Raw genomic sequence first — 23,830 nt, forward strand, 5'->3', positions numbered from 1 at the left:
CGCCAATATGTCCACCTAACTGTAGAATCCACTATTACTGCTGCCATCCTTTTCAGTTCCCTAACCTTCAGTGCCACAGAGCTAGACTCAATGCCTGAGGCATGGCCACTGTTGCTTCCTCCGGATAGGTTTTTCCCCCACCCCCCCAACAGTACTCAAAATAGAGTACTTATTGTTGAGCAGGGCGGCCACAGGGGTGCTCTCCATTATCTGGCATTCACCCTTCCCTTTCCTGACAGTTACTCATTTATCTGTTTCCTGTAGCCTTGGGGTGCCTGACTCCCTGTAGTTCCTATCACTGTTTCAGTTTCCCAAACAAGCTGAAGTTCATCGAGGTGCATCTCCAGTTCCCTAATGCAGTCTCTAAGGAGCTGCATCTCGATGCACCTAGTGTAGATGTGGCCATTGGGGAGGCTGGAAGTCTCCTACAAATCCCACATCTGACACCCAGAACAGAACACTGGCCCTGGAGACATACCCCTGATTCTCTCGAGTTATTTAAGAAATAAGCAATGAACTTATCCACTTACCTTGCCTCCGCCTGTTCTCACCAAAGCCCTGTTGAGCCAAAGCCTTAGTACTCTGACTCAGACTACTCTGATGATTACCACTCCACTGGGCAGTACCTCTCTTTTATAGAGCCTGGGTTTGTAAAGCTCTTCGCTGGACCTGCACGAAAATGCTTCTGCTGCGTCTGCCCAGTACTTCAATCTACGATGCCGCCCTTCTCTGCGACTCTAATGGATTGTATCTTGCCAACATACACAATGGTGTGACCTCCTGTATATTGGTGAAACTGGTCGTAGACTGGGAGACTGCTTCGCTGAGCACCAATGCTCTGTCAGCTAGGAGAAGCGAGAGCTCCCAGTGGCCACCCATTTTAATTCCTCTTCCCGTTCCCATTCTGATATGTCAATCCGTGACCTCCTTTACTGTTGCAATGAGACCACACTCAGACTGGAGGAACACCACCTAATATTTCGTGTGGGTCGCCTCCATCGATTTCTCGAACTTCCAGTCGTGGCCCCCCTCCTTCACCATTTCCCATCTCCTTTTCCCTTCCCCACCTTATCTCCTTGCCTGCCTCCCTCTGGTGCTTCTTCCCTTTTTCTTTCTTCCATAGCCTTCTGTCCTCTCCTATTAGATTCTCCCATCTCCAGCTCTGTATCTCCTTCGCCAATCAACTTCCCAGCTCTTTACTTCACCTCTCCCTCTCCCAGTTTCACCTATCACCTTGTATTTCTCCTTTCCGCGCCCCCCCCCCCCCACCTTTTAAATCTACTCCTCTTCTTTTTTTCTCCAGACCTGCTGAAGGGTCTCGGCCCAAAACATAAGCTGTACTCTTTTCCACAGAAGCTGTATGGCCTGCTGAGTTCTTCCAGCATTTTGTGTGTGTTGCTTGGATTTCCAGCATCTGCAGATTTTCTCATGTTTGTGCCTGTATCTGTGCCATTCTGCTCAGTGACTCCAAGGAACTGTACCTGTGCTATACTGCCCTGTGACTCTGTAAGGGACTGTACCTGTGCTATTCTGCTCTGTCACTCGAGGGAACTATATCTGTGCTGTATGCCAGAGTCTCTTAAGGAACTGTATATGTGCTGTCCTGCTCTGTGACTCCAAGGGACTGTAAGGACTGTATCTGTGCTGGATTGCTCTATGACTCTATGGATTGTATCTGTGCTGTGTGGCTCTGTGACTCCGGGGGACTGTACCTGTGCTATGCAGCTCTGTGACTCAAAAGGACTGTATTTGCATTGTATTGCTCTGTGATTCTAGCAAACTGTATCTGTGCTGTACAGCGCTGTAACTCTAAGGGACTGTATTTGTGCTATACTGCTCTATGACTAGGGGATTGTGTCTGTGCTGTACTGTTATGTGAGTCTCAGGGACTGTATCTGTGCCGTTCTGCAATGTGACTCTCAGGGACTGTATCTGTGCCATTCTGCAATGTGAGTCTCAGGGACTGTATCTGTGCCGTTCTGCAATGTGAGTCTCAGGGACTGTATCTGTGCCGTTCTGCAATGTGAGTCTCAGGGACTGTATCTGTGCCGTTCTGCAATGTGAGTCTCAGGGACTGTATCTGTGCCGTTCTGCAATGTGAGTCTCAGGGACTGTATCTGTGCCGTTCTGCAATGTGAGTCTCAGGGACTGTATCTGTGCCGTTCTGCAATGTGAGTCTCAGGGACTGTATCTGTGCCATTCTGCAATGTGAGTCTCAGGGACTGTATCTGTGCCGTTCTGCAATGTGAGTCTCAGGGACTGTATCTGTGCCGTTCTGCAATGTGACTCTCAGGGACTGTATCTGTGCCGTTCTGCAATGTGAGTCTCAGGGACTGTATCTGTGCCGTTCTGCAATGTGAGTCTCAGGGACTGTATCTGTGCCGTTCTGCAATGTGAGTCTCATGGACTGTATCTGTGCCATTCTGCTATGTGAGTCTCAGGGACTGTATCTGTGCCATTCTGCTATGTGAGTCTAAGAGAAGGAGCAGGTCAGCCATAATCATGTTGTTTCCCAGGACGGGCTTGAGGGTATGAGTGGCCTAATCTTATTATTTCCTTATGTTCTTTTCTATTTGCAGAGCAACTGTAAATGCTTATTTGTTCTTCATCAGTGGTGGCATTGAAGAACCAATGAACTATTTTAACGCACTGACGAATTTTTTTCTTTTCTTCCTCCCAGTACTGCTGGCGGTGGACTGGTTTCAGCTTTGGGTTTGACCTGCTAGTTACATATACAAATCGGTTTATCATATTCAAGAGGAACACCCTGAGCCAGTCCTGCAGTGGCGCTGTGAGCCTGCTGCCTCGCAGAAACATAGCCTACAGGTAAGTTTCAGATAAGCTCGGCACGGACTTGAAGGGCCGAGATGGCCCGTTTCTGTAAACAACAGGAATTCTGCAGATGCTGGAAATTCAAGCAACACACATCAAAGTTGCTGGTGAACGCAGCAGGCCAAGCAGCATCTATAGGAAGAGGCGCAGTCGACGTTTCAGGCCGAGACCCTTCGTCAGGACTTCTGTGCTGTAATTGTTATATGGTTATATGGTAAGGGTTTGACAGAAGCAACCACAGCTTATTCAGGAAGTATGGTAGTGATGGTGGAGTCTGTTACCATTGCAGGTATATAATGTATGTACCTTTCACAATTGCTGCTGATATCTGATTCAGATCAAAATGCAATCGCTTGTTGGAGGGGGAGAAGGAAGGTTCCTGGTGAGAGCAGTTTGCATATTGATCAATATGATTTAAAGATAAGAGGACTTGTGTTTAAATAAAGACTCTTGGGAAGATTTATTGAGGATTAAAAGAAGAAAAATGACCATTACAAATATGCTAGTGATTGACAGCATGAGGAAGCATATAAAATATCAGGCTCAGACAATATATTTTATCTCTAAATCATCTCAGCTAAAATTGGAGTGAAATGCTATGCTTAAGTGTCTTAAAACACGTCTCTGAAAATGCTACAAGGATGATATTGAATTTGCATTGTAAAATACACAGCAATTCCAACCTGTTTGCCACCGTACTATGTTTAAAGTTCATGTTTCTCTCTGACAATGAACTCTCAAGCAGGCTGCCAGACTACCAAAGTGAACATGTAGAAAAAGGTGTGCTGTTTTCAGCTAGTATGATATTTTCAGATTTTGTTGCCAAGGGGCCAAATTCAATTGCAAGATAGAAGGGAGTCAGTCATAGATTCATAGGAAGTACCAGAGGATCTTGTTCAAAAGCCATTTCTGCTGATTCTGTGGCTATGACTGGAGTAAAGAAATGAGTGCAGTCCCAGTCAATTGTATTATGGCAGAGAGTAAGTGTGATCAGCCATGACAGAATCTACAGGCAAGTTGAGAAGAACAATGAGATAGGTGCCTTTGTGAAGTAATCACATGAGCTGACATTAGCTATTTTGGTACTGAGGAATTGTTAGTCAGAGGGATTCAGGAGTAGAACAACAGGAATTCTGCAGATGCTGGAAATTCAAGCAACACACATCAAAGTTGCTGGTGAACGCAGCAGGCCAGGCAGCATCTCTAGGAAGGGGTACAGTCGACGTTTCAGGCCGAGACCCTTCGTCAGGACTAACTGAAGGAAGAGTTAGTAAGAGATTTGAGAGGGGGAGGGGGAGATCCAAAATGATAGGAGAAGACAGGAGGGGGAGGGATGGAGCCAAGAGCTGGACAGGTGATTGGCAAAGGGGATATGAGAGGATCAGGTCATGATCAGACCTCACTTATTGAGAAATAATTTCCAACACAATCGTCTCCTAACATACCTGATACACTCATGAGTATTTTATTTTGATAAATTCTTTCAATTTGGTGGACCTTAAATGACTTCAACCTGATTTATATGAACATTATGGACTAGCTGTAGCTCGCACCTGATAGTTGTAGCACTTCCCTGATCTATAGGAACATTATGGAGTAGCTGTAATTAAAAAGTCTAATTAGTTGTCTCAATGAGAGACGAAGAATGATGATTTAATTATTCACTGCAAAATAGAATTTTACTTACAAAGCACAGCAAAATGTTGATAGAGCAGCAAGTTGGGTTAGTGAAATTATTTGGAGAGTTTCTGACTGTAGAACAGCACTTTCTCATAAATCATAGTTGCATTAGAAGCTGAAACCCTAATGGGTCCAAATAATATTAGATTAGATTAGATTAGATTCATCTTTATTGTCATTGTGCCGAGTACAGATACAAAGCCAATAAAATACAGTTAGCATCTAACCAGAAATGCAAAGAATAGTGTTATTTACAAAATAACTGCGAATAAAAAGTAAGTGCTACAGCACACAAATATAAAAGTACTGAGACAGTACAATATGGGTGCAGTACTGCTTAGTGCTGTGATGTGAGGTTCAGCAGGGTCACAGCCTCGGGGAAGAAGCTCTTCCTGTGCCTGCTGGTGCAGGAGCGGAGGCTCCTGTAGTGTCTGTTGGATGGGAGGAGAGTAAAAAGTCCATGGTTAGGGTGAGATGCATCTTTGATAATGCTTTTCGCCCTGCCCGGGCAGTGATTATGGTAGATGTTCTCAATGGTAGGCAATTGGGTGCTGATAATCTGCTGGGCAGTTTTCACCACATGCTGGAGTGCTTTGCAGTCTGATACGGGACAATTGCCATACCACACTGAGACATAGGTGGTGAGTATGCTCTCAACGGTACAGCGGTACAGTCCGTCAGTATCCTGGGACAGAGGTGAGCTTTCTTGATGTTCCGCAGGAAATAAAGGCACTATTGCGCCTTTTTGATCAGGATGGAGGAGTTCAGGGACCAGGTGGGATCCTTGAAAATGTGGACACCAAGGGATTTGAAGCTTGATACACGCTCCACTACAGCTCCGTTGATGTAGATGGGGACATGAGGATGGCTCCTAGCATGGCTAAAGTCCACAATGATGTCCTTGGTCTTCTGGATGTTAAGGGCCAGGTTGTTCTTGGCACACCACGCGGCCAGGTGCTGGACCTCATCCCTGTAGGCCGTCTCGTCATTCCTCTGATCAGGCCAACCACCGTGGTGTCATCTGCGAACTTGATTATGGAGTTAGAACCATGTACAGAAACGCGGTCATAGGTGAAAAAGGAGTACAGAAGAGGGCTCAACACACAGCCTTGAGGCACGCCGGTGTTCAGGGCGAGAGTGGAGGAGGAGAGGTTGTCTAACTTAACTGATTGGGATCTGTTAGTCAGAAAGTCCAAGGTCCAATTGCAGAGGGATTAGCTGATACCAAGCTGGCGAAGTTTAGCGATCACGATATAAATGTGCAAACTCTAGTCCAATAAACATTGTCACATGGCTGGGGGATGACATCTGCTAGATTATCCAAATCCATCTTAAACCAAGGATTTTGTCCTTTTTCTCTTGTACAATAGTGTGCAAGGCAGTGCATTCAAAATAAGTTTTTATTGAAGCCAGTTTCAGTGCAGATCTGCTACTGTATACTTAGTGCATAACAAATGGCAGATTTCTCCTCCCATATCTGCTGTAGAGTCATTGAGTTGTATAGTCAGCAAATGACTCTTCAGCCCACCTTGTCCATGCTGACCTTTGTGTCCTTCTACTCTGATCTTGTTTGCCTGCATTGGATCATATCCCTCTCAGTCTCATCTATTTAAGTGCCTGTCTAAATACTTAGTTATCAGCAATGATTTCTACAACCTCTCCTACCAAGAAATTCCAGATCTCAACTATTATTTTATGTAAAAAACACTTTCCCTAAAATCTTCTTTAAAACTCCTTTCTCTCACCTTAAATCTGTGCCCTAAAGACAAGAGAATCAGTAGATGCTGGAAGTCCAGAACAACATGTACAAAATGCTGGAGGAACTCAACAGGTCAGGCAGCATCTATGGAGAGGTGTAAACAATCAACATTTCAGCCTGAGGCTCTTCATCATAGGTTTAAATAACACATAATGTTGGAGGAGCTCAGCAGGTCAGGCAGCATCTATGGAGAGGTATAAACAATCAACATTTCAGCCTGAGGCTGATCATCATAGGTTTAAATAACACATAATGATGGAGGAGCTCAGCAGGTCAGGCAGCATCTATGGAGAGGAATCAACAGTTGACCTGAATAAACATCTTATCCCGAAACATTGACTGTTGTGCTTTTAAAGGATAGAAAGTGATGAAAGTATGTGGTCTATCAGCGGCATCTCACAGGTCAGCGGTGCTTATTTAAAAAGGGAGCTTCAAGAGTGTTTGTCCATTGTACGTGGCCTGTCGGCAGCGTCAACAGAGCTCTACGCACTATATAAAAGTACAGAAGAGATGAGCGGGGCTACCATTGTCAGGAGTAGGCCAGTGGCGAGAGTAGAAATGACAGGCTTTGGCTCAAACAAGGCTTCAGCTCGGAAGAGGCATCAGCTCTGTGTAAAACATTTGTTAAGGTTTCCTTTTTGTTTTTCTCCCCTCCCTTACTGTAGCATTTAAATGGCTGTGGTGTGCTCTTTGTGCCGGATGTTGGAGAACTGGGAGATCCGGAATCTCCCGGGGAACTACATCTGCGTGAAGACCATGTTAGGGATCTAGACCAGCAATTGGATGACCTTCAGCTTGTACGGGAGAGCGAGGATATAATCGATCAAAGTTACAGAGAAGTGTCACCCCAAAGTTGCAGGAGGCAAGTAACTGGGTGACCGTCAGGTGAAATGGAAATAGGCAGTTAGAGCAGGGCACCGCTGTGGCCATTCCCCTCAAAAACAAGTCTACAGCTTTGGATACTTTTGTAGGGGATGACCTCCTGGGAGAATGCCACTGGGATTACAGGCACTGAGCATGGATCTGTGGTACAGAAGGGAGAGAGAGAGAAAAAGGGAGCGTAGTGATAGGGGACTCGATAGTGAGGGGAATAGACAAGAGATTCTGTGGACGTCAACGTGTCACCTGGATGGTATGTATGTTTGCTCCCAGATGTCAGGGTCAGAGATGTCTCATCGCGTCCACAGCATCTTGGAAAGGGAGGGGGAGCAGCCAGATGTCTTGGTACTGTGACAATAAACCAAGTTATCAGAAGATTGATGCTAATGAGAGAGAGAGAGAAGTGAGACAATGGAGAAACATTCAAAATGCTAATAAGAGAGAAGAGAAAGATTAACGAGAAAGAAACACATTTCAGAATTTTGACAGACCGGTTGCTTTGAACCTGAACTGTTTGAATTTTGATGGACAGGCGATACCCCAGCAGGGGGATAAAAAGAACAGGTTCACTAAGGCACGAGACACACCACGAGATCACGAGATAACGAGACCCTGGAAGAGCGGTGTGCCCCCACAAGTCGGTGAGAGTTTGGAGGTCTTGTCGCGGGAACCGACCATAGACGCACAGGGTGAAAAGGGTACGATCAGTGGGAATCTGGTGTGTGTGTCCACCCTTGCCTGGGTGCTGGGTTCACTGCGGAAGAACGGTCGTATCCAGAACGGAGGGGTCACAGTCGGTGACCACAGAAGACATAAAAAGGGTCCGCCCGAAAGCCAACTGCAAAGAACATCAAAGGTCTGCTGAATCAGATTTGCATATCTCTCTCTCTCTCTCTCTCTCTCTCTCTCTCTCTCTCTCTCTCTCCCCCGCCCCCACGGCACAACAGCGATTACTGCGAACTGTACTAAGCTGAACTGAACTCTGCGTCACTTGAGACTGATCATTTTACCCCTAGACTGCGATAGAGCTTGATTGATTCCTATTACCCTAGTTCTGTGTACATGTGTGTTTTATCATTGCTAACCTGTTGCATTTATATCCTTACGATTAGAGTACTGTGTTACTTATTTCGTTAATAAAACTTTATTAGTTTCTGTTAAATCAGACTCCAACTAAGTGGTCCATTTCTGCTGGTTTGGCAACCCAGTTACGGGGTACGTAACAGTACACATTGGTACGTATTGGTACCAATGACATAGGAAGGAAAAGCAATGAGGTCCTGAAAAGAGAATATAGAAAGCTAGGTAGAAAGTTGAGAAGCAGGACCTCCCAGGTAGTAATATCTGGATTACTGCCTGTGCCAAGCTCTGCCATTCAATCATGGCTGATCCGTTTTTTTTATCTCCTCCTTGACCCCAGTTCCTGGCCTTTTCCCCGTAACCTTTGAAGCCATGTCCAGTCAAGAACCTATCAAACTCTGCCTTAAATACACCCAATGACCTGGCCTCCACAGCTGCATGTGGCAACAAATTCCACAAATTCACCACCCTTTGGCGTAAGAAATTTCTCCGCATCTCTATTTTGAAAAGGCACCCCTCTATCCTGAGGCTGTGCCCTCTTGTCCTAGACTCTCCCACCATGGGAAATATCCTTTCCACATCTACTCTGTCTAGGCCTTCCAACATTCGAAAGGTTTAAATGAGATCCCCTCTCATCCTTCTGAATTCCAACGACTACAGACCCAGATCCATCAAATGATAGGCAGCATCTCTTGGAAGAGGTGCAGTCAACGTTTCAGGCCGAGACCTTTCGTCAGGACTTAGGACATCCTAGAGATGCTGCCTGGCCTGCTGCGTTCACCAGCAACTTTTATGTGTGTTGCTTGAATTTCCAGCATCTGCAGAATTCCTGTTGTTGTTTGTTGTTTGCCATCAAATGATCCTCGTATGATAGCCCTTTCATCACTGGAATCAGCCTTATGAACCTCCTGTGGACCCTCTCCAATGCCAGCACAACTTTTCTAAGATGAGGGACCCAAAACTGTTCACAATACTCAAGGTGAGGACTCACCAGTGCCTTATAAAGCCTCAGCATCACGTCCTTGCTCTTGTATTCTAGACCTCTTGAAATGAATGCCAACGTGGCATTTGCCTTCCTCACCACCGACTCAACCTGCAAGTTAACCTTTAGGGCTCCCAAGTCCCTCTACATCTCAGATTCCTGGATTTTCTCCCCGTTTAGAAAATAGCCTACATATTTATTTCTACTACCAAAGTGCATGACCATGCATTTTCCAACATTATATTTCATTTGCCACTTCCTTGTCCATTCTCCTAATCTGCCTAAGTCTTTCTGCATCCTACCTGTTTCCTCAACACTACCTGCCCATCCACCAATCTTTGTATCATCTGCAAACTTGGCAACAAAGCCTTTTGTTCCGTCATCTAAATCATTTATTTACAACATAAAAAGAAGTGGTCCCAACACCAACCTCTGTGGAACACAACTAGTCACTGGCAGCCAACCAGAAAAGGATCCTTTTACTCCCACTCGCTGTCTCCTACTGATCAGCCAATGCTCTAACCCTGTTAATAACTTTCCTGTAATACCATCGGCTCTTAACTTGGTAAGCAGCCTTATGTGTGGCACCTTGTCAAAAGCCTTCTGAAAGTTCAAATCTACAACATCCACTGCATCCCTTTTATCCTACTTGTAACCTCCTCAAAGAATTCCAACAGGTTTGTCAGGCAGAATTTTCCCTGAAGAAAACCACGCTGACTTTGTACTATCTTGTCGTGTGTCACCAAGTACTCCATCACCTCATCCTTAACAATTGACTCTAACATCTTCCCAACTACTGAGGTCAGGCTAACTGGTCTATAATTTCCTTCCTGCTGCCTTCCTCCTTTCTTAAAGAGTGGAGTAACATTGTCAATTTTCCAGTCCTCTGGCACCATGCCAGTGTTCAATGATTTTTGATGGAGACAGACGTGAGAAGCAGAGGAACATCTGGAGAAATTTCTAAAATGCCCGGTTTGCTGCCGCTGCTACTGTGCGATCGAGAATCTCCAGAGGGAAGGCCCCAAAATCCCCGGCTTTGCCTGCTGCTGGCGACCGAGGCTGAGGTCGAAGCGTTCGGCAGAGATGGTGCTTGGTACTTGGTGTCGGAGGGCTGATTGGAGCTCGAAGTTTTGGACGACTCAGAGTTGGACTGTGGTCGGGCATGGCAGGGAGAGTTTTCTTCCTTCTCCCATCTGCGTGAGATGTGGGACTTTCGAGAGACTTTGAACTTTTTTACTGTGCCATGGCCTGCTTTTCATCGTTATGGTATTGTTGCACTGTTGTAACTATATGTTATAATTATGTGTTTTTTGTTTGTTTTTCAGTCTTAGTCTGTCCTGTGTTTCTGTGATATCACACCGGAGGAATATTGTATCATTTCTTAAAGCATGCATTACTAAGTGACAATAAAAGAGGACTGCGTGTCCTCATAATCTAATCTAATCTAATCGCTGGTCCCTTGTTGCCTCTGGTTCATTACATAACACTCAATCCAGTGTAGCTGATCCCCTCGTGGGCTCAACGACAAACTGCTCTAAAAAGCCATCTCTTTGGCATTCAACTAACTCACTTTCTTGAGATCCATTACCAACCTGATTTTCCCAATCAACCTGCATGTTAAAATCTCCCATGACTACCATAAGATTGCCCTTTTGACTCTCTTTTTCTATTTTCTGTTGTAATCTGTGGTCCACCTCCCAGCCACTGTTGACTGTATATAACTGCTATCAACGTCCTTTTACCCTTGCAGTTTCTTAACTCAACCCACAAGGATTCAATGTCTTGTTATATGGAGCTCAGAAAAATTAGGGGGCTATGGTAATTTATCAGGTAAGGACATGTTTGGCACAGCTTTGTGGACCGAAGGACCTGTGTTGTGCTGTAGGTTTTTTTATGTTTCTATCTTCCGATCCTATGTCACATCTTTCTACTGACTTAATGCCATTTTTACCACCCCGTCTGCCTACCTTTCTATCCCTCCGATATAATGTGTAACCTTGAACATTCAGCTCCCAACTACAACCACCCTTCAGCCATGATTCAGTGATGCCTCAACGTCATACCTGGCAATCTGTAATATTGCAACAAGATCATCCATCTTATTTCTGATACTACATGCATTTAGTTAAACACTTTGAGTACCATATTTGCTATCCTTTCTGATTTTGCATCCCTAATCATTTGATACTCAGCCTGTTGGCTGCAACTAAGTCCCATCACCTGCCTGCCCTTCCTGACGATCCGACTCCCTTCACTCCGGTTCGCACACCCTTCTTGAAAAACGAGGACATGTGCAATGCCCTAGAATAGAAGGCCTATAGGAGGGATGGGTTAGTAAATCTGCTGATGACACAAATGTTGGGGATGTTGTGGATAGTGTGGAGGGCTATCAGACGTTGCAGCGGGACACTGATAGGATGCCAAACTGGGCTGAGAAGTGGCAGATGGAGTTCCACCCAGATATGTGTGAAGTGGTTCATTTTGGTAGGTCAAATATAATGGGAGAATATAGCATTAATGGTAAGACTCTTGTCAGTGTGGAGGATCAGAGGGATCTTGGGGTCTGAGTCCAGAGGACACTCAAAGCTGCTGCGCCGATTGACTCTGTGGTTAAGAAGGCATACGGTGTATTGGCCTTCATCAATCGTGGGATTGAGTTTAGAAGCTAAGAGGTAATGTTGCAGCTATACAGGGCCCTGGTCAGACCCCACTTTTTAGATTATGAGGACACTCAGTCCTCATTTATTGTCATTTAGAAATGCATACATGCATTAAGAAATGATACAGTGTTCCTCCAGAGTGATATCACAAAAAAACAGGACGAACCAAAGACTAATACTGACAAGACCACATAATTATAACATGTAGTTACAGCAGTGCAAAGCAATACCATAATTTGATAAAGAGCAGACCATGGGCACAGTTAAAAAAAAGTCTCAAAGTTCTGATCGACTCCTAATAGTCCCCAATAGCAGGCAGCAAAAGGGAGAAACTCTCCCTGCCATAAACCTCCAGGCGCCAACAACTGCTGATGCAGCACCCTGGAAGCACTGGACCACAGCCGACTCTCGAGTCAGTCTGAAAACTTTGAGCCTCCGACACCGAGCACCATCTCTGCCGAGTGCCTCAACCCTGCTCCAGCCGCCGAGCAAAAAGCAAAGCCGAGGACTTGGGGCCTTCTCCTCCGGAGACTCTGGATCACACAGGAGCAGCGGCAGCAAAAAAGACATTTCAGAAGTTTTTCCAGATGTTCCTCCGTTCTCTCACATCTGTCTCCATCAAATCAGGATTGTGCACAGCACCCTACTTGACAGATTACAGATATCATTCACTGGAGTGGCCGTGCAAGCTGCGTCATGCTGCCATCTTCTCCTCTTCTTGGAGTACTGTGCTAATTTCTGGTTGCCTCACTGTAGGAAGGATGTGGAAACTATAGAAAGGGTGCAGAGGAGATTTACAAGGATGTTGCCTGGATTGGGGAGCATGCCTTATGAGAATAGATTGAGTGAACTCGGCCTTTTCTCCTTGGAGCGACGGAGGATGAGAGGTGACCTGATAGAGGTGTATAAGGTGATGAGAGGCATTGATCATGTGGATAGTCAGAGGCTTTTTCCCAGGGCTGAAATGGCTAGCACGAGAAGGCACAGTTTTAAGGTGCTTGGAAGTAGGTACAGAGGAGACATCAGGGGTAAGTTTTTTATGCAGAGAGTGGTGAGTGCGTGGAATGAGCTGCTGGTGACAGTGGTTGAGGCGGAAACAACAGGGTCTTTTAAGCGACTCCTGGATAGGTACATGGAGCTAAGAAAAATAGAGAGCTATGGGTAGCCCTAGGTAATTTCTAAGGTGAGGACATATTCAGCACAGGTTTGTGGGTCGAAGGGCCTGTATTGTGCTGTAGATTTTCTACGTTCTATCCTAAGAGCAAATGTAGTAAAGAAACTGAGAGAAAAGGATGTACATCCTTAAGAGATATGGTGGGAAGAATGTTTGTGGATGGGTACTGTTTGAATACTTGCAAAAAGAAGCAGAGGCCTTTAAGAAGTTGCTGAAGGGGGATGGAGATATATAAAGACTCTGTTATCTAAAGTGAAGCCAAGGCTGTGGCAGCAACAAATTGGAAGTTGCCAGAATGGTGGCAAGCATGCGAGAGCCTACCATGGCAATCCTGGTAAAGCCTCTATTGAGGATTATTTTCTCTGCAACAGAGCGGGGGAAGTCAGTGGGGGTTGGTGAAGACGCAGCAGTAGGGAAAAGTATAGGGTCAGATAGTTGGCTTTCAGGCTTCATCCCAAATAGGAAGTCAGTTATTAATCAAGGGCTATATTGACAATAGTACAGTGTTGTGGCACTAACTATAGTTGGAAAAAAGTAATGCCTGTTTCATGATTTTTTTTTAAAAAAGTAGGTTGATGTATTGTAGTATCCGTTCTCTTAATCTACTGCTAATTTGGCTTCCAAAGAGGAAGCATTGCATTGTCGACAATAAATGCAAACAATGCATTGGGAAACCGGTATTTTCAATTCAATCTTTATCATAAATGGCACATTGAGATTGTTGAACCTGAGGCTTTATCGCCTCTCTGCAATGTTTCACTGCTAAGGCTAACATAATGGCTTCTCTGTAGCGGTAAGCGTAGTGGTAAGCGTAAAGGAGGGGGGCTGGCGGTTCTGGTAAATAACAGATGGTGCAATCCTGGACATATTACGATCAAGGAATGGGTCTGTAGCCTGGATTTTGAACTTTTTGCTGTTGGACTCCGGCCATATTATTTGCCAAGGGAAATCTCGCATGCAATTGTGGTTGTTGTGTACATCCCCCCCTCTGCCAACCCGACGTCAGCATGTAACATCATTTACACCATCATACCCAGACTACAAACCCAGCACCCGAGTGCCCTCATTACCGTCTCGGGTGACTTCAACCAGGTTACCACGGCTAGAGCACTGCCCAACTTCACGCAGTATGTGAGCTGTACAACCAGAGGACTCTGGATTTGATGTACGCTAATGTTAAGGATGCATACAGCTCCTCTCCCCTCCCCCCACTGGGAAGGTCAGATCACAACCTGGTGCATCTAAAACCCTGCTACGTGCCTCTGGTGAAGAGTAAACCTGCAACCTTGAGGACAGTGAGGAAATGGTCGAAGGAGGCTTATGAGGCGCTCCAGGGTTGTTTTGAGGTGACAGACTGGCAGGCAGTCTGTGAGCCACATGGAGAGGATATTGATGGGCTCACAGAGTGCATCACTGATTATATCAACTTCTGTGTGGACTGAAATGTTCCGACAAGAACTGTCCTTTGTTATTCAAATAACAAGCCTTGGGTGACAAAGGACATTAAGGACATCCTGAACGCTAAAAAGAAGGTGTTTAGAGATGGAAATAGGGAGGAGCTGAGGGCAATACAGAGTGACCTGAAAGCCAGGATCAGGGAGGCTAAAGACAGGTACAGGAGGAAGCTTGAGTGGAAACTCCAGCAGAACAACATGAGAGAGGTCTGGAGGGGGATGAGGACCATCACTGGGTTCCGGCAAACTAGCAACAGAGGAGCGGAAGGCAGTGTGGACAGGGCCAATGAACTTAACCTGTTCTTTAACAGATTTGACAATGTGGCCCCTGCCCATCCCACACATGAGCCATCTGTTGTCCGCCCCCAACCAACACATATTCCACTCTACCTTCCTACCCCTCCTCACAGTCCCCCACCTTGCTTTCATGACTATACCCCTTCGCCACACGAAACCACAGCTGTGGGCTTCACAGCTGTACAGGTGAGAAAACAGCTGAAACGTCTCAACCCAAGCAAGGCTGCAGGACCGGATGGTGTCAGTACCAGGGTGCTCAAAGCTTGTGCTCCTCAGCTATGTGGAGTACTTCGCCATGTATTCAACCTGAGCCTGAGGGTCCAGAGGGTTCCTGTATTGTGGAAGACGTCCTGCCTCGTCCCTGTGCTGAAGACACCGCGCCCCAGCGGCATCAATGACTACAGACCAGTGGCATTGACCTCCCACATCATGAAGACCCTGGAGAGACTTGTCCTGGAGCTGCTCCGGCCTATGGTCAGGCCACACTTAGATCCCCTCCAGTTAGCCTACCAGCCCCGACTAGGAGTTGAGGATGCCATCGTCTTCCTGCTGAACTGTGTCTACGCCCCCCTGGACAAGCCAGCGAGCACTGTGAGGGTCATGTTTTTTGACTTCTCCAGTGTGTTCAACACCGTCCGCCCTGCTCTGCTGGGGGAGAAGCTGACAGCGATGCAGGTGGATGCTTCCCTGGTATCATGGATTCCCGATTACTTGACTGGCAGACCACAGTACGTGTGCTTGCAACGCTGTGTGTCCGACAGAGTGATCAGCAGCACTGGGGCTCCACAGGGGACTGTCTTGTCTCCCTTTCTCTTCACCATTTACACCTTGGACTCCAACTACTGCACAGAGTCTTGTCATCTTCAGAAGTTTTCGGATGACTCTGCCATAGTTGGATGCATCAGCAAGGGAGATGAGGCTGAGTACAGGGCTATGGTAGGAAACTTTGTCACATGGTGTGAGCAGAATTATCTGCAGCTTAATGTGAAAAAGACTAAGGAGCTGGTGGTAGACCTGAGGAAAGCTAAGGTACCGGTGACCCCTGTTTCCATCCAGGGGGTCAGGGTGGACATGGTGGAGGATTACAAATACCTGGGGATATGAATTGACAATAAACTGGACTGGTCAAAGAACACTGAGGCTGTCTACAAGGAGGGCCAGAGCCGTCTCTATTTCCTGAGGAGACTGAGGTCCTTTAACATCTGCCGGACGATGCTGAGGATGTTCTACGGGTCTGTGGTGGCCAGTGCTATCATGTTTGCTGTTGTGTGCTGGGGCAGCAGGCTGAGGGTGGCGGACACCAACAGAATCAACAAACTCATTCGTAAGGCCAGTGATGTTGTGGGGATGGAACTGGACTCTCTCACGGTGGTGTCTGAAAAGAGGATGCTGTCTAAGTTGCACGCCATCTTGGTCAATGTCTCCCATCCACTACATAATGTACTGGGTGAGCACAGGAGTACATTCAGCCAGAGACTCATTCCACCGGGATGCAGCACAGAGTGTCGTAGGAAGTCATTCCTGCCTGTGGCCATCAAACTTTACAACTCCTCCCTTGGAGGGTCAGACACCCTGAGCCAATAGGCTGGTCCTGGACTTATTTCATAATTTACTGGCATAATTTACATATTACTATTTAACTATTTATGGTTCTATTACTATTTATTATTTTTGGTGCAACTGTAACGAAAACCAATTTCCCCCGGGATCAATAAAGTATGACTATGTAATGTTCCACTGCTAAGGTAATGGTTTCTCTGTAGCAGCAATATTTGGGTTCTGACTAGAGACAATGGGGCATGTTAGCCAATGAGCGGGATGTTCTTTCTTGTGTGTCTGGGGGCAGCGATTTCGCGGTCTTTTGCCAGGCAGAGATGAGGAGAGAAGACGTGAATGAAGAAAGTTGGTAGACCGCCAGACGAAGTGGACTTGGAGTGGGGGTCCGAAGGTCAGCGACAATCGGAGGAGGTTGATGGGGGATGAGTGGCCTTGTCAGTGGGCTTCAACGTTGTGCATCAGACTGTTTCATGAGAATGGGCCCAATTCCTGAAGACATAGTGGAACCTTGCTCCAAGAGTGTTGCTACAGGTAGAGAGCATAAATACCCTCTCTGATCATCTCAACAAAAAATAGAGGGGGGCTCGTCTTACAAGACTGTTGGGGACCCTGAGCAATCAGGTCATCGGGCTGGGCACCCCTGGCTATCTGGTCCATTCTCATCTGATCCATCTCAGCCGCCTGAATGACGCCTCTGCACTGCAAACAATTAAGCTGCCTCTCTAGCCGAAAAGTAAAAGCAGAAAGCATCTCCCCCTTCTCCTGACACATGTTCTGAAACCCCACCATGAGCACCATTTGAGCAGCGGTCGAAAAGGGTATTTAGGCTATCTGTATAACACTCTTGGGCATGGTTCCACCTAGCCTTCAGGAATTGGGCCCATTCCCATGAAACAGTCTAATGCGCAACGTTGGAGCTCATTAATAAGGCCGTTCATCCCCCATCGACTTCCTCCGATTGTCGCTGACCTTCGGACTCTCGCTCCAAGTCCACTCCATCCAGCAGTCTACCAGCTCTCTCCATTCACATCTTCTCTCCTCATCTCCCCCTGGCAAAAGACCGTGAAATCGCTGCTCCCAGACACACAAGAAAGAACAACATCCCGCAGTAGGAGTTCTGGAAGGATGTGGAAGCTATGGAGACGGTGCAGAGGAGATTTACCAGGATGTTGCCTGGATTGGAAAACATGTCTTATGAGGCAAGGTTAGCAGAGCTGGGACTTTTCTCTTTGGAGTGTAGAAGGATGAGAGGGGACTTGATCGAGGTCTACAAAATTATGAGAGGCATAGGTTGAGTGGATAGCCAGTACCTGTTTCCCAGAGCACGAATAGCAAACACCGGAGGACATATGTACAAAGTTAAGGGAGGGAAGTTTAGGGGAGACATCAGGGGTAAGTTTTTTACACAGAGTGTTGTGCGTGCCTGGAATGACTTGCCAGGGATGGTGGTGGAGGCTAAAACATTAGGGGTATTTAAAAGCCTCTTGGACAGGCACATAGATGAAAGAAAAATAGAGGGTTACAGGGTAGTGTGGGCTTAGTACGTTTTTTTTAAGGAATATATGGGTTGGCACAACATCGAGGGCCGAAGGACCTGTACTGTGCTGTAGTATTCTAGTGTCTAGTATCCACACGATCAATGCGCTCCTGTGCTCAATACTTTGAATTATGAAGGCCAAAGTGCCAAAAGCTTTTTTCACAACCCTAATTACCTGTGTCGCCACTTTCAATTAAGGACCTGTATTTCCTGATCCTTTGTTCTAATACACTGTTCGGTGCCCTACTGTTCACTTTGTAAGACCTATCCCGGTTGGTCCTACCGAAGTGCAACACTTGCAGTTGTCTGCATTAAATTGCATCTGCCATTTTTCAGCCCATTTTTCCAGCTGGTCTAGATGCCACTGAAAGCACTGATAGTCTTCCTCACTGTTCACTATGTTGTTGATGTCATCCACAAACTTGCTAATCCAGTTAATCACATCATCATCCAGATCATTGAACAACAAAGGACCCAACCGTGATCCCTGCGGCACTCCACTAGTCACAAGCCTCCAGTCAGAGAGGCAACCACCTACTACCCCATTTTGAATGGCGAGCAACCAACCTCCCATGTGGAACCTTGACAAGTGCCTTGCTAAAGTCCATGTAGACAACATCAACTGCCTTGCTTTCATCAACTTTCCTGGTAACTTCCTCGTAAAACTCTAAAAGGTTGGTTAGACACGATCTATCAGGCATGAAGCCATGCTGACTATCCATAATCAGTCTATGTCTATATAAATACTCCTATATCCAGTCCCTTAGAATACCTTCCAGTAACTTTTCCACTATTGATGTCAGGCTTATTGGCCGATAATTTCCAGGTTAATATCCTTAGAGCTTTACTTAACCATCAGAACAACATTAGCTATCCTCCAGTTCTCCCATACCTCAGCTGTCACTAAGGCTTAATTAAATATCGCTGCTAGGGCCTGTGCAGTTTCTGCACTTGTCTCCCACAAGGTTAATGGAACACCTTGTCAAGCCCTGATTTGTCTCAATACAGCAAACACTTCCTCCTCTGTAATGTGTACAGGGTCCATGAAGTCGATGCTACTTTACCTCACTTCTATAGACTGTGTCCATCTCTGGAGTAAACACAGATGTAAAAAATCCATTTTAAGATCTCCCATATTTCTTGGCTGCATGCACAGATTACCATTCTGATCTTCCAGAGGACCAATTTTGTTCCTTGTTATCCTCAGGATCCTCCTTCACCCTCGTCTGCTAGGACAACTTCATGCTTTCTTTTCGCCCTCCTGATTTCTTTCTTAAGTGTTCCCTTGCATTTCTTATACTCCATAAGCACCTCATTTGTTCCTACCTGCCTATACCTCCTTTTTTTTTTTCTTAACCAGGGCCTTATTATCTCTTGAAAGCCAAGAGATAGTTCATGAAGGTGTTGTCAGAACTATGAAATTTCAGTTAAGAAAGATTGAATATGCTTGCTTTCATTGAAACAAAAGAATCTAAGTTGTATATGAAATTATCTGAGACCCAGACAAAGTGAATCAAAGGGACAGCCTACTTCCCTTATTGGAAAGCTAATATCTAGAGGACATAATTTAAGGGAACTTAAGGAAATAAGATTTCATTCAAAGAGTAGTTGCAATTTGGAGCCCACTGCAGTAGCTTGGTGGCTATTAAAGCTTGAGAAGTTCCTAAGTTCAGAGTTCAATTCCAGTTCAGTTTCTGTACATCCTCCCTGTGAATTGCGTGTGTTTTCTACAGGTTCTCTGGTTTCATCCAAACCAGGTAGATTTGGTCGTTGTAAATTGTTTCATGATTAGGATAGGGTTAATTGGGTTTGTTGGAGGTTGCTGGGGCGGTGTGGTTCGAAGGGCAGAAAGGACCTACTCCACGCTGTATCGCTAAACAAAAAAAAAAGTATAGAGTGTTGCCCTTCATCACTGTTTTAAAAAATTACCCTAATGAGAACTGGTGTGGTAATCTGTGCCCATAAACAGAGAGCTGGGATTAGACTAAATAGTTCTTTTTATGGCTTCATCCGAAGTAGATTCAAAAGAAAGTACTTTTGGAACTGATGTTACCTTGATTTTATTTTATATAAATCCTATTGTTTGCAGATTAAGACTGGCGTCATTTGACAGCAATGGGAAAGTGATCTGTAGTCGATCAGCAGGTTACCAGATTCTGTCACTGGAGAAAGACCAGGTACGGTACTATGAACCCATCAATTCGTAGTAGAAAAATGCATGTGCTGTATTCACAGGGAGTACTCTGACTTATTTTAAAACCCCCTGTTCTAAAGGATCAGCATGTCAGAGATCATCTGTGTTAACACTGAAACCAGGAACTCAATTTGTAAATAATCAGCCAATTTAAAGCAGTGAAGCTCTTTAGAAGTTTTTAGACTGACAGCTCCTAATTTCTTATTGTTTTGAATAATCCATGACATTATTACCATAAAGGTATGTAGGGTAACATAGTAGGTGGAAATGTATGTAATTCACAACCAACGACATTGAGTTGATGTTTCACTTTAAGAGGCTGGTCTGACGTGATGACTTAATTACGTAAAAGGTTTTAGCACACTTTGTGTTCAGATTTTGGAGTTTAGTAGATGTGTTACAGTCCTTTTCTTCAACATAAAACGCCTCACGCGGTTTTATTTGCAAAAACCTATATTGGTAATCCCAATGCTTTAGGATGATACCAGAGTTATTGAACATGTTGGCCAACGCAGTTACTTTGAAACTGCCAGAGTTTTGGGAGCAAAATGCCATAGCTTGGTTTGTACAAGGCGAGGCCCAATTCATGCTGCGAGAACTCACCACCAACGACAGCAAATTTTTTTTATGATGGTAGTGTTGCTCAGTAATTCCACAGCCATGAAGTGGTGAGTCTACTAGAACACCTGCCTGCACATAATAAATACTGGTTGCTGAAAACTCCTCTTTTATAGACTTTTAGACTGTCAGAGTCTGAGCGCGCCAAACTGATGCTCCATTTGCTTGGCCTCGATGATGGTACTAAGCCTTTGGAGCTAATGGGCTGCTGTTGTTTCTCCTCGGAAGTCACTATCCTCATTTTATTTCTAAAGAACTCTTCATGCAGCAAATACCTGATCCAGTTTGCATAGCCCTCGCTAATACATCCATGAAGGACAACAGGGAGCTTGCTAAAATGGCTGAGAGTCTACACTCAGCCAGGCAGAGATGCCTAATTCCTCATTTCCCTGCCTGAATAAGTCTCAGCAAGGCCTCCAACATGCGCATGCAAATCAGAATACTAACTAATGCTCTAAAACAGACTACACTGAGTCTGTGTTTTCATCATGCCCATTTTGGTATGGATGCTAGAAAGTCCTGAATGCCTTGCAGCTTCAACAGAATCAGAATCAGCTCTGTTATCACCGGCATGTGATGTGAAATTTGTAAAGGTAGTAAGGTAGAAGGGCTGAAGTGTGTGTACCTCAATGCAAGAAGCATCAGGAACAAAGGTGATGAACTGAGAGCTTGGATACATACATGGAATCATGATGTAGTGGCCATTAAAGAGACTTGGCTGGGACCAGGGCAGGAATGGATTCTCAATACTCCAGGATTTCAGTGCTTTAAAAGGGATGGGGGGGGTGGGGGAAGGAGAGGAGGGGCGGCATTACTGGTCAGGGATACTATTACAGCTACGGAAAGGGAGGGTAATGTAGCAGGATCCTCTTTTGAGTCAGTATGGGTGGAAGTCAGGAACAGGAAGGGAGCAGTTACTCTATTGGGGGTATTCTATAGGCCCCCTGATAGCAGCAGAGATACAGAGGAGCAGATTGGGAGGCAGATTTTGGAAAGGTGCAAAAATAAGAGGGTTGTTATCATGGGTGACCTTAACTTCCCTAATATTGATTGGCACCTGATTAGTTACAAGGGTTTAGATGGGGCAGAGTTTGTTAAGTGTGTCCAGGACGGATTCCTGTCACAGTATGTGGACAGACCGACTAGGGGGAATGCCATGCTGGATCTGGTACTAGGTAATGAACTGGGTCAGGTCAGTGGGTGAGCATCTGGGGGACAGTGACCACCACTCCCTGGCCTTTAGCATTATCATGGAAAAGGATAGAATCAGAGAGGACAGGAAAATTTTTAATTGGGGAAGGGCAAATTATGAGGCTATAAGGCTAGAACTTGCGGGTGTGAATTGGGATGATGTTTTTGCAGGGAAATGTACTATGGACATGTGGTCGATGTTTAGGGATCTCTCGCAGGATGTTAGGGATAAATTTGTCCTGGTGAGGAAGATAAAGAATGGTAGGGTGAAGAAACCATGGGTGACAAGTGAGGTGGAAAATCTAGTCAGGTGGAAGAAGGCAGCAAACGTGAGGTCTAGGAAGCAAGGATCAGATGGATCTATTGAGGAATATAGGGAAGCAAGAAAGGAGCTTAAGAAGGGGCTGAGGAGAGCAAGAAGGGGGCATGAGAAGGCCTTGGCGAGTAGGGTAAGGGAAAACCCTAAGGCATTCTTCAATTATGTGAAGAAAAAATGGATGACAGGAGTGAAGGTAGGACCGATTAAAGATAAAGGTGGAAAGATGTGTCTGGAGGCTGTGGAAGTGAGCGAGGTCCTCAATGAATATTTCTCTTTGGTATTCACCAATGAGAGGGAACTTGATGATGGTGAGGACAATATGAGTGAGGTTGATGTTCTGGAGCATGTTGATATTAAGGGAGAGGAGGTGTTGCAGTTGTTAAAATACATTAGGACAGATAAGTCCCTGGGGCCTGACGGAATATTCCCCAGGCTGCTCCACGAGGCGAAGGAAGAGATTGCTGAGCCTCTGGCTAGGATCTTTATGTCCTCGTTGTCCACGGGAATGGTACCAGAGGATTAGAGGGGAGGCAAATGTTGGCCCCTTGTCCAAAAAAAGGTAGTAAGGATAGTCCGGGTAATTATAGACCAGTGAGCCTTATGTCTGTGGTGGGAAAGCTGTTGGAAAAGATTCTTAGAGATAGGATCTGTGGGCATTTAGAGAATCATGGTCTGATCAGGGACAGTCAGCATTGCTTTGTGAAGGGCAGATCGTGTCTAACAAGCCTGATGGAGTTATTTGAGGAGGTGACCAGGCATATAGATGAGGGTAGTGCAGTGGATGTGATCTATATGGATTTTAGTAAGGCATTTGACAAGGTTCCACACGGTCGGCTTATTCAGAAAGTCAGAAGGCATGGGATCCAGGGAAGTTTGGCCAGGTGGATTCAGAATTGGCTTGCCTGCAGAAGGCAGAGGGTGATGGTAGAGGGAGTACATTCAGATTGGAGGATTGTGACTAGTGGTGTCCCACAAGGATCTGTTCTGGGACCTCTACTTTTCGTGATTTTTATTAACGACCTGGATGTGGGGATAGAAGGGTGGGTTGGCAAGTTTGCAGACGACACAAAGATTGATGGTGTTGTAGATAGTGTAGAGGATTGTCAAAGATTGCAGAGAGACATTGATAGGATGCAGAAGTGGGCTGAGAAGTGCCAGATGGAGTTTAACCCGGTGAAGTGTGAGGTGGTACACTTTGGACGGACAAATTCCAAGGCAGATTACAAAGTAAATGACAGAATACTTGGTAGTGTGGAGGAGCAGAGGAATCTGGGGGTACATTTCCACAGATCCCTGAAAGTTGCCTCACAGGTGGATAGCGTAGTTAAGAAAGCTTATGGGGTGTTGGCTTTCATAAGTCGAGGGCTAGAGTTTTAGAGTCGCGATGTAATGATGCAGCTCTATAAAACTCTAGTTAGGCCACACTTAGAGTACTGCGTCCAGTTCTGGTCGCCTCACTATAGGAAGGATGTGAAGGGAAAACCAATTTCCCCCGGGATCAATAAAATATGATTATGTGGAAGCATTGGAAAGGGTACAGAGGAGATTTACCAGAATGCTGCCTGGTTTAGAGTATGCATTATGATCAGAGATTAAGGGAGCTAGGGTTTACTCTTT

At 45.6% G+C, this 23,830-nt stretch overlaps 1 protein-coding gene across 4 annotated transcripts in view; it reads left to right on the plus strand.

The window, feature by feature from the left end:
- Positions 1–23,830, plus strand: part of gmcl1 (germ cell-less, spermatogenesis associated) — a 209,041-nt gene that overhangs the window by 151,129 nt on the left and 34,082 nt on the right. For 3 of the 4 annotated variants that reach the window (XM_063057246.1, XM_063057244.1, XM_063057245.1), the window contains 2 exons: positions 2,681–2,826; positions 19,981–20,068. In XM_063057246.1, the coding sequence (XP_062913316.1) occupies positions 2,681–2,826; positions 19,981–20,068 (234 nt within the window). The remainder of the gene's footprint in view (positions 1–2,680; positions 2,827–19,980; positions 20,069–23,830) is intronic. The other variant, XM_063057247.1, reaches the window with a different exon arrangement.

This window comes from Mobula hypostoma, chromosome 8 (genome assembly GCF_963921235.1).
Source record: "Mobula hypostoma chromosome 8, sMobHyp1.1, whole genome shotgun sequence".
NCBI classification, from domain to species: domain Eukaryota; kingdom Metazoa; phylum Chordata; class Chondrichthyes; order Myliobatiformes; family Myliobatidae; genus Mobula; species Mobula hypostoma.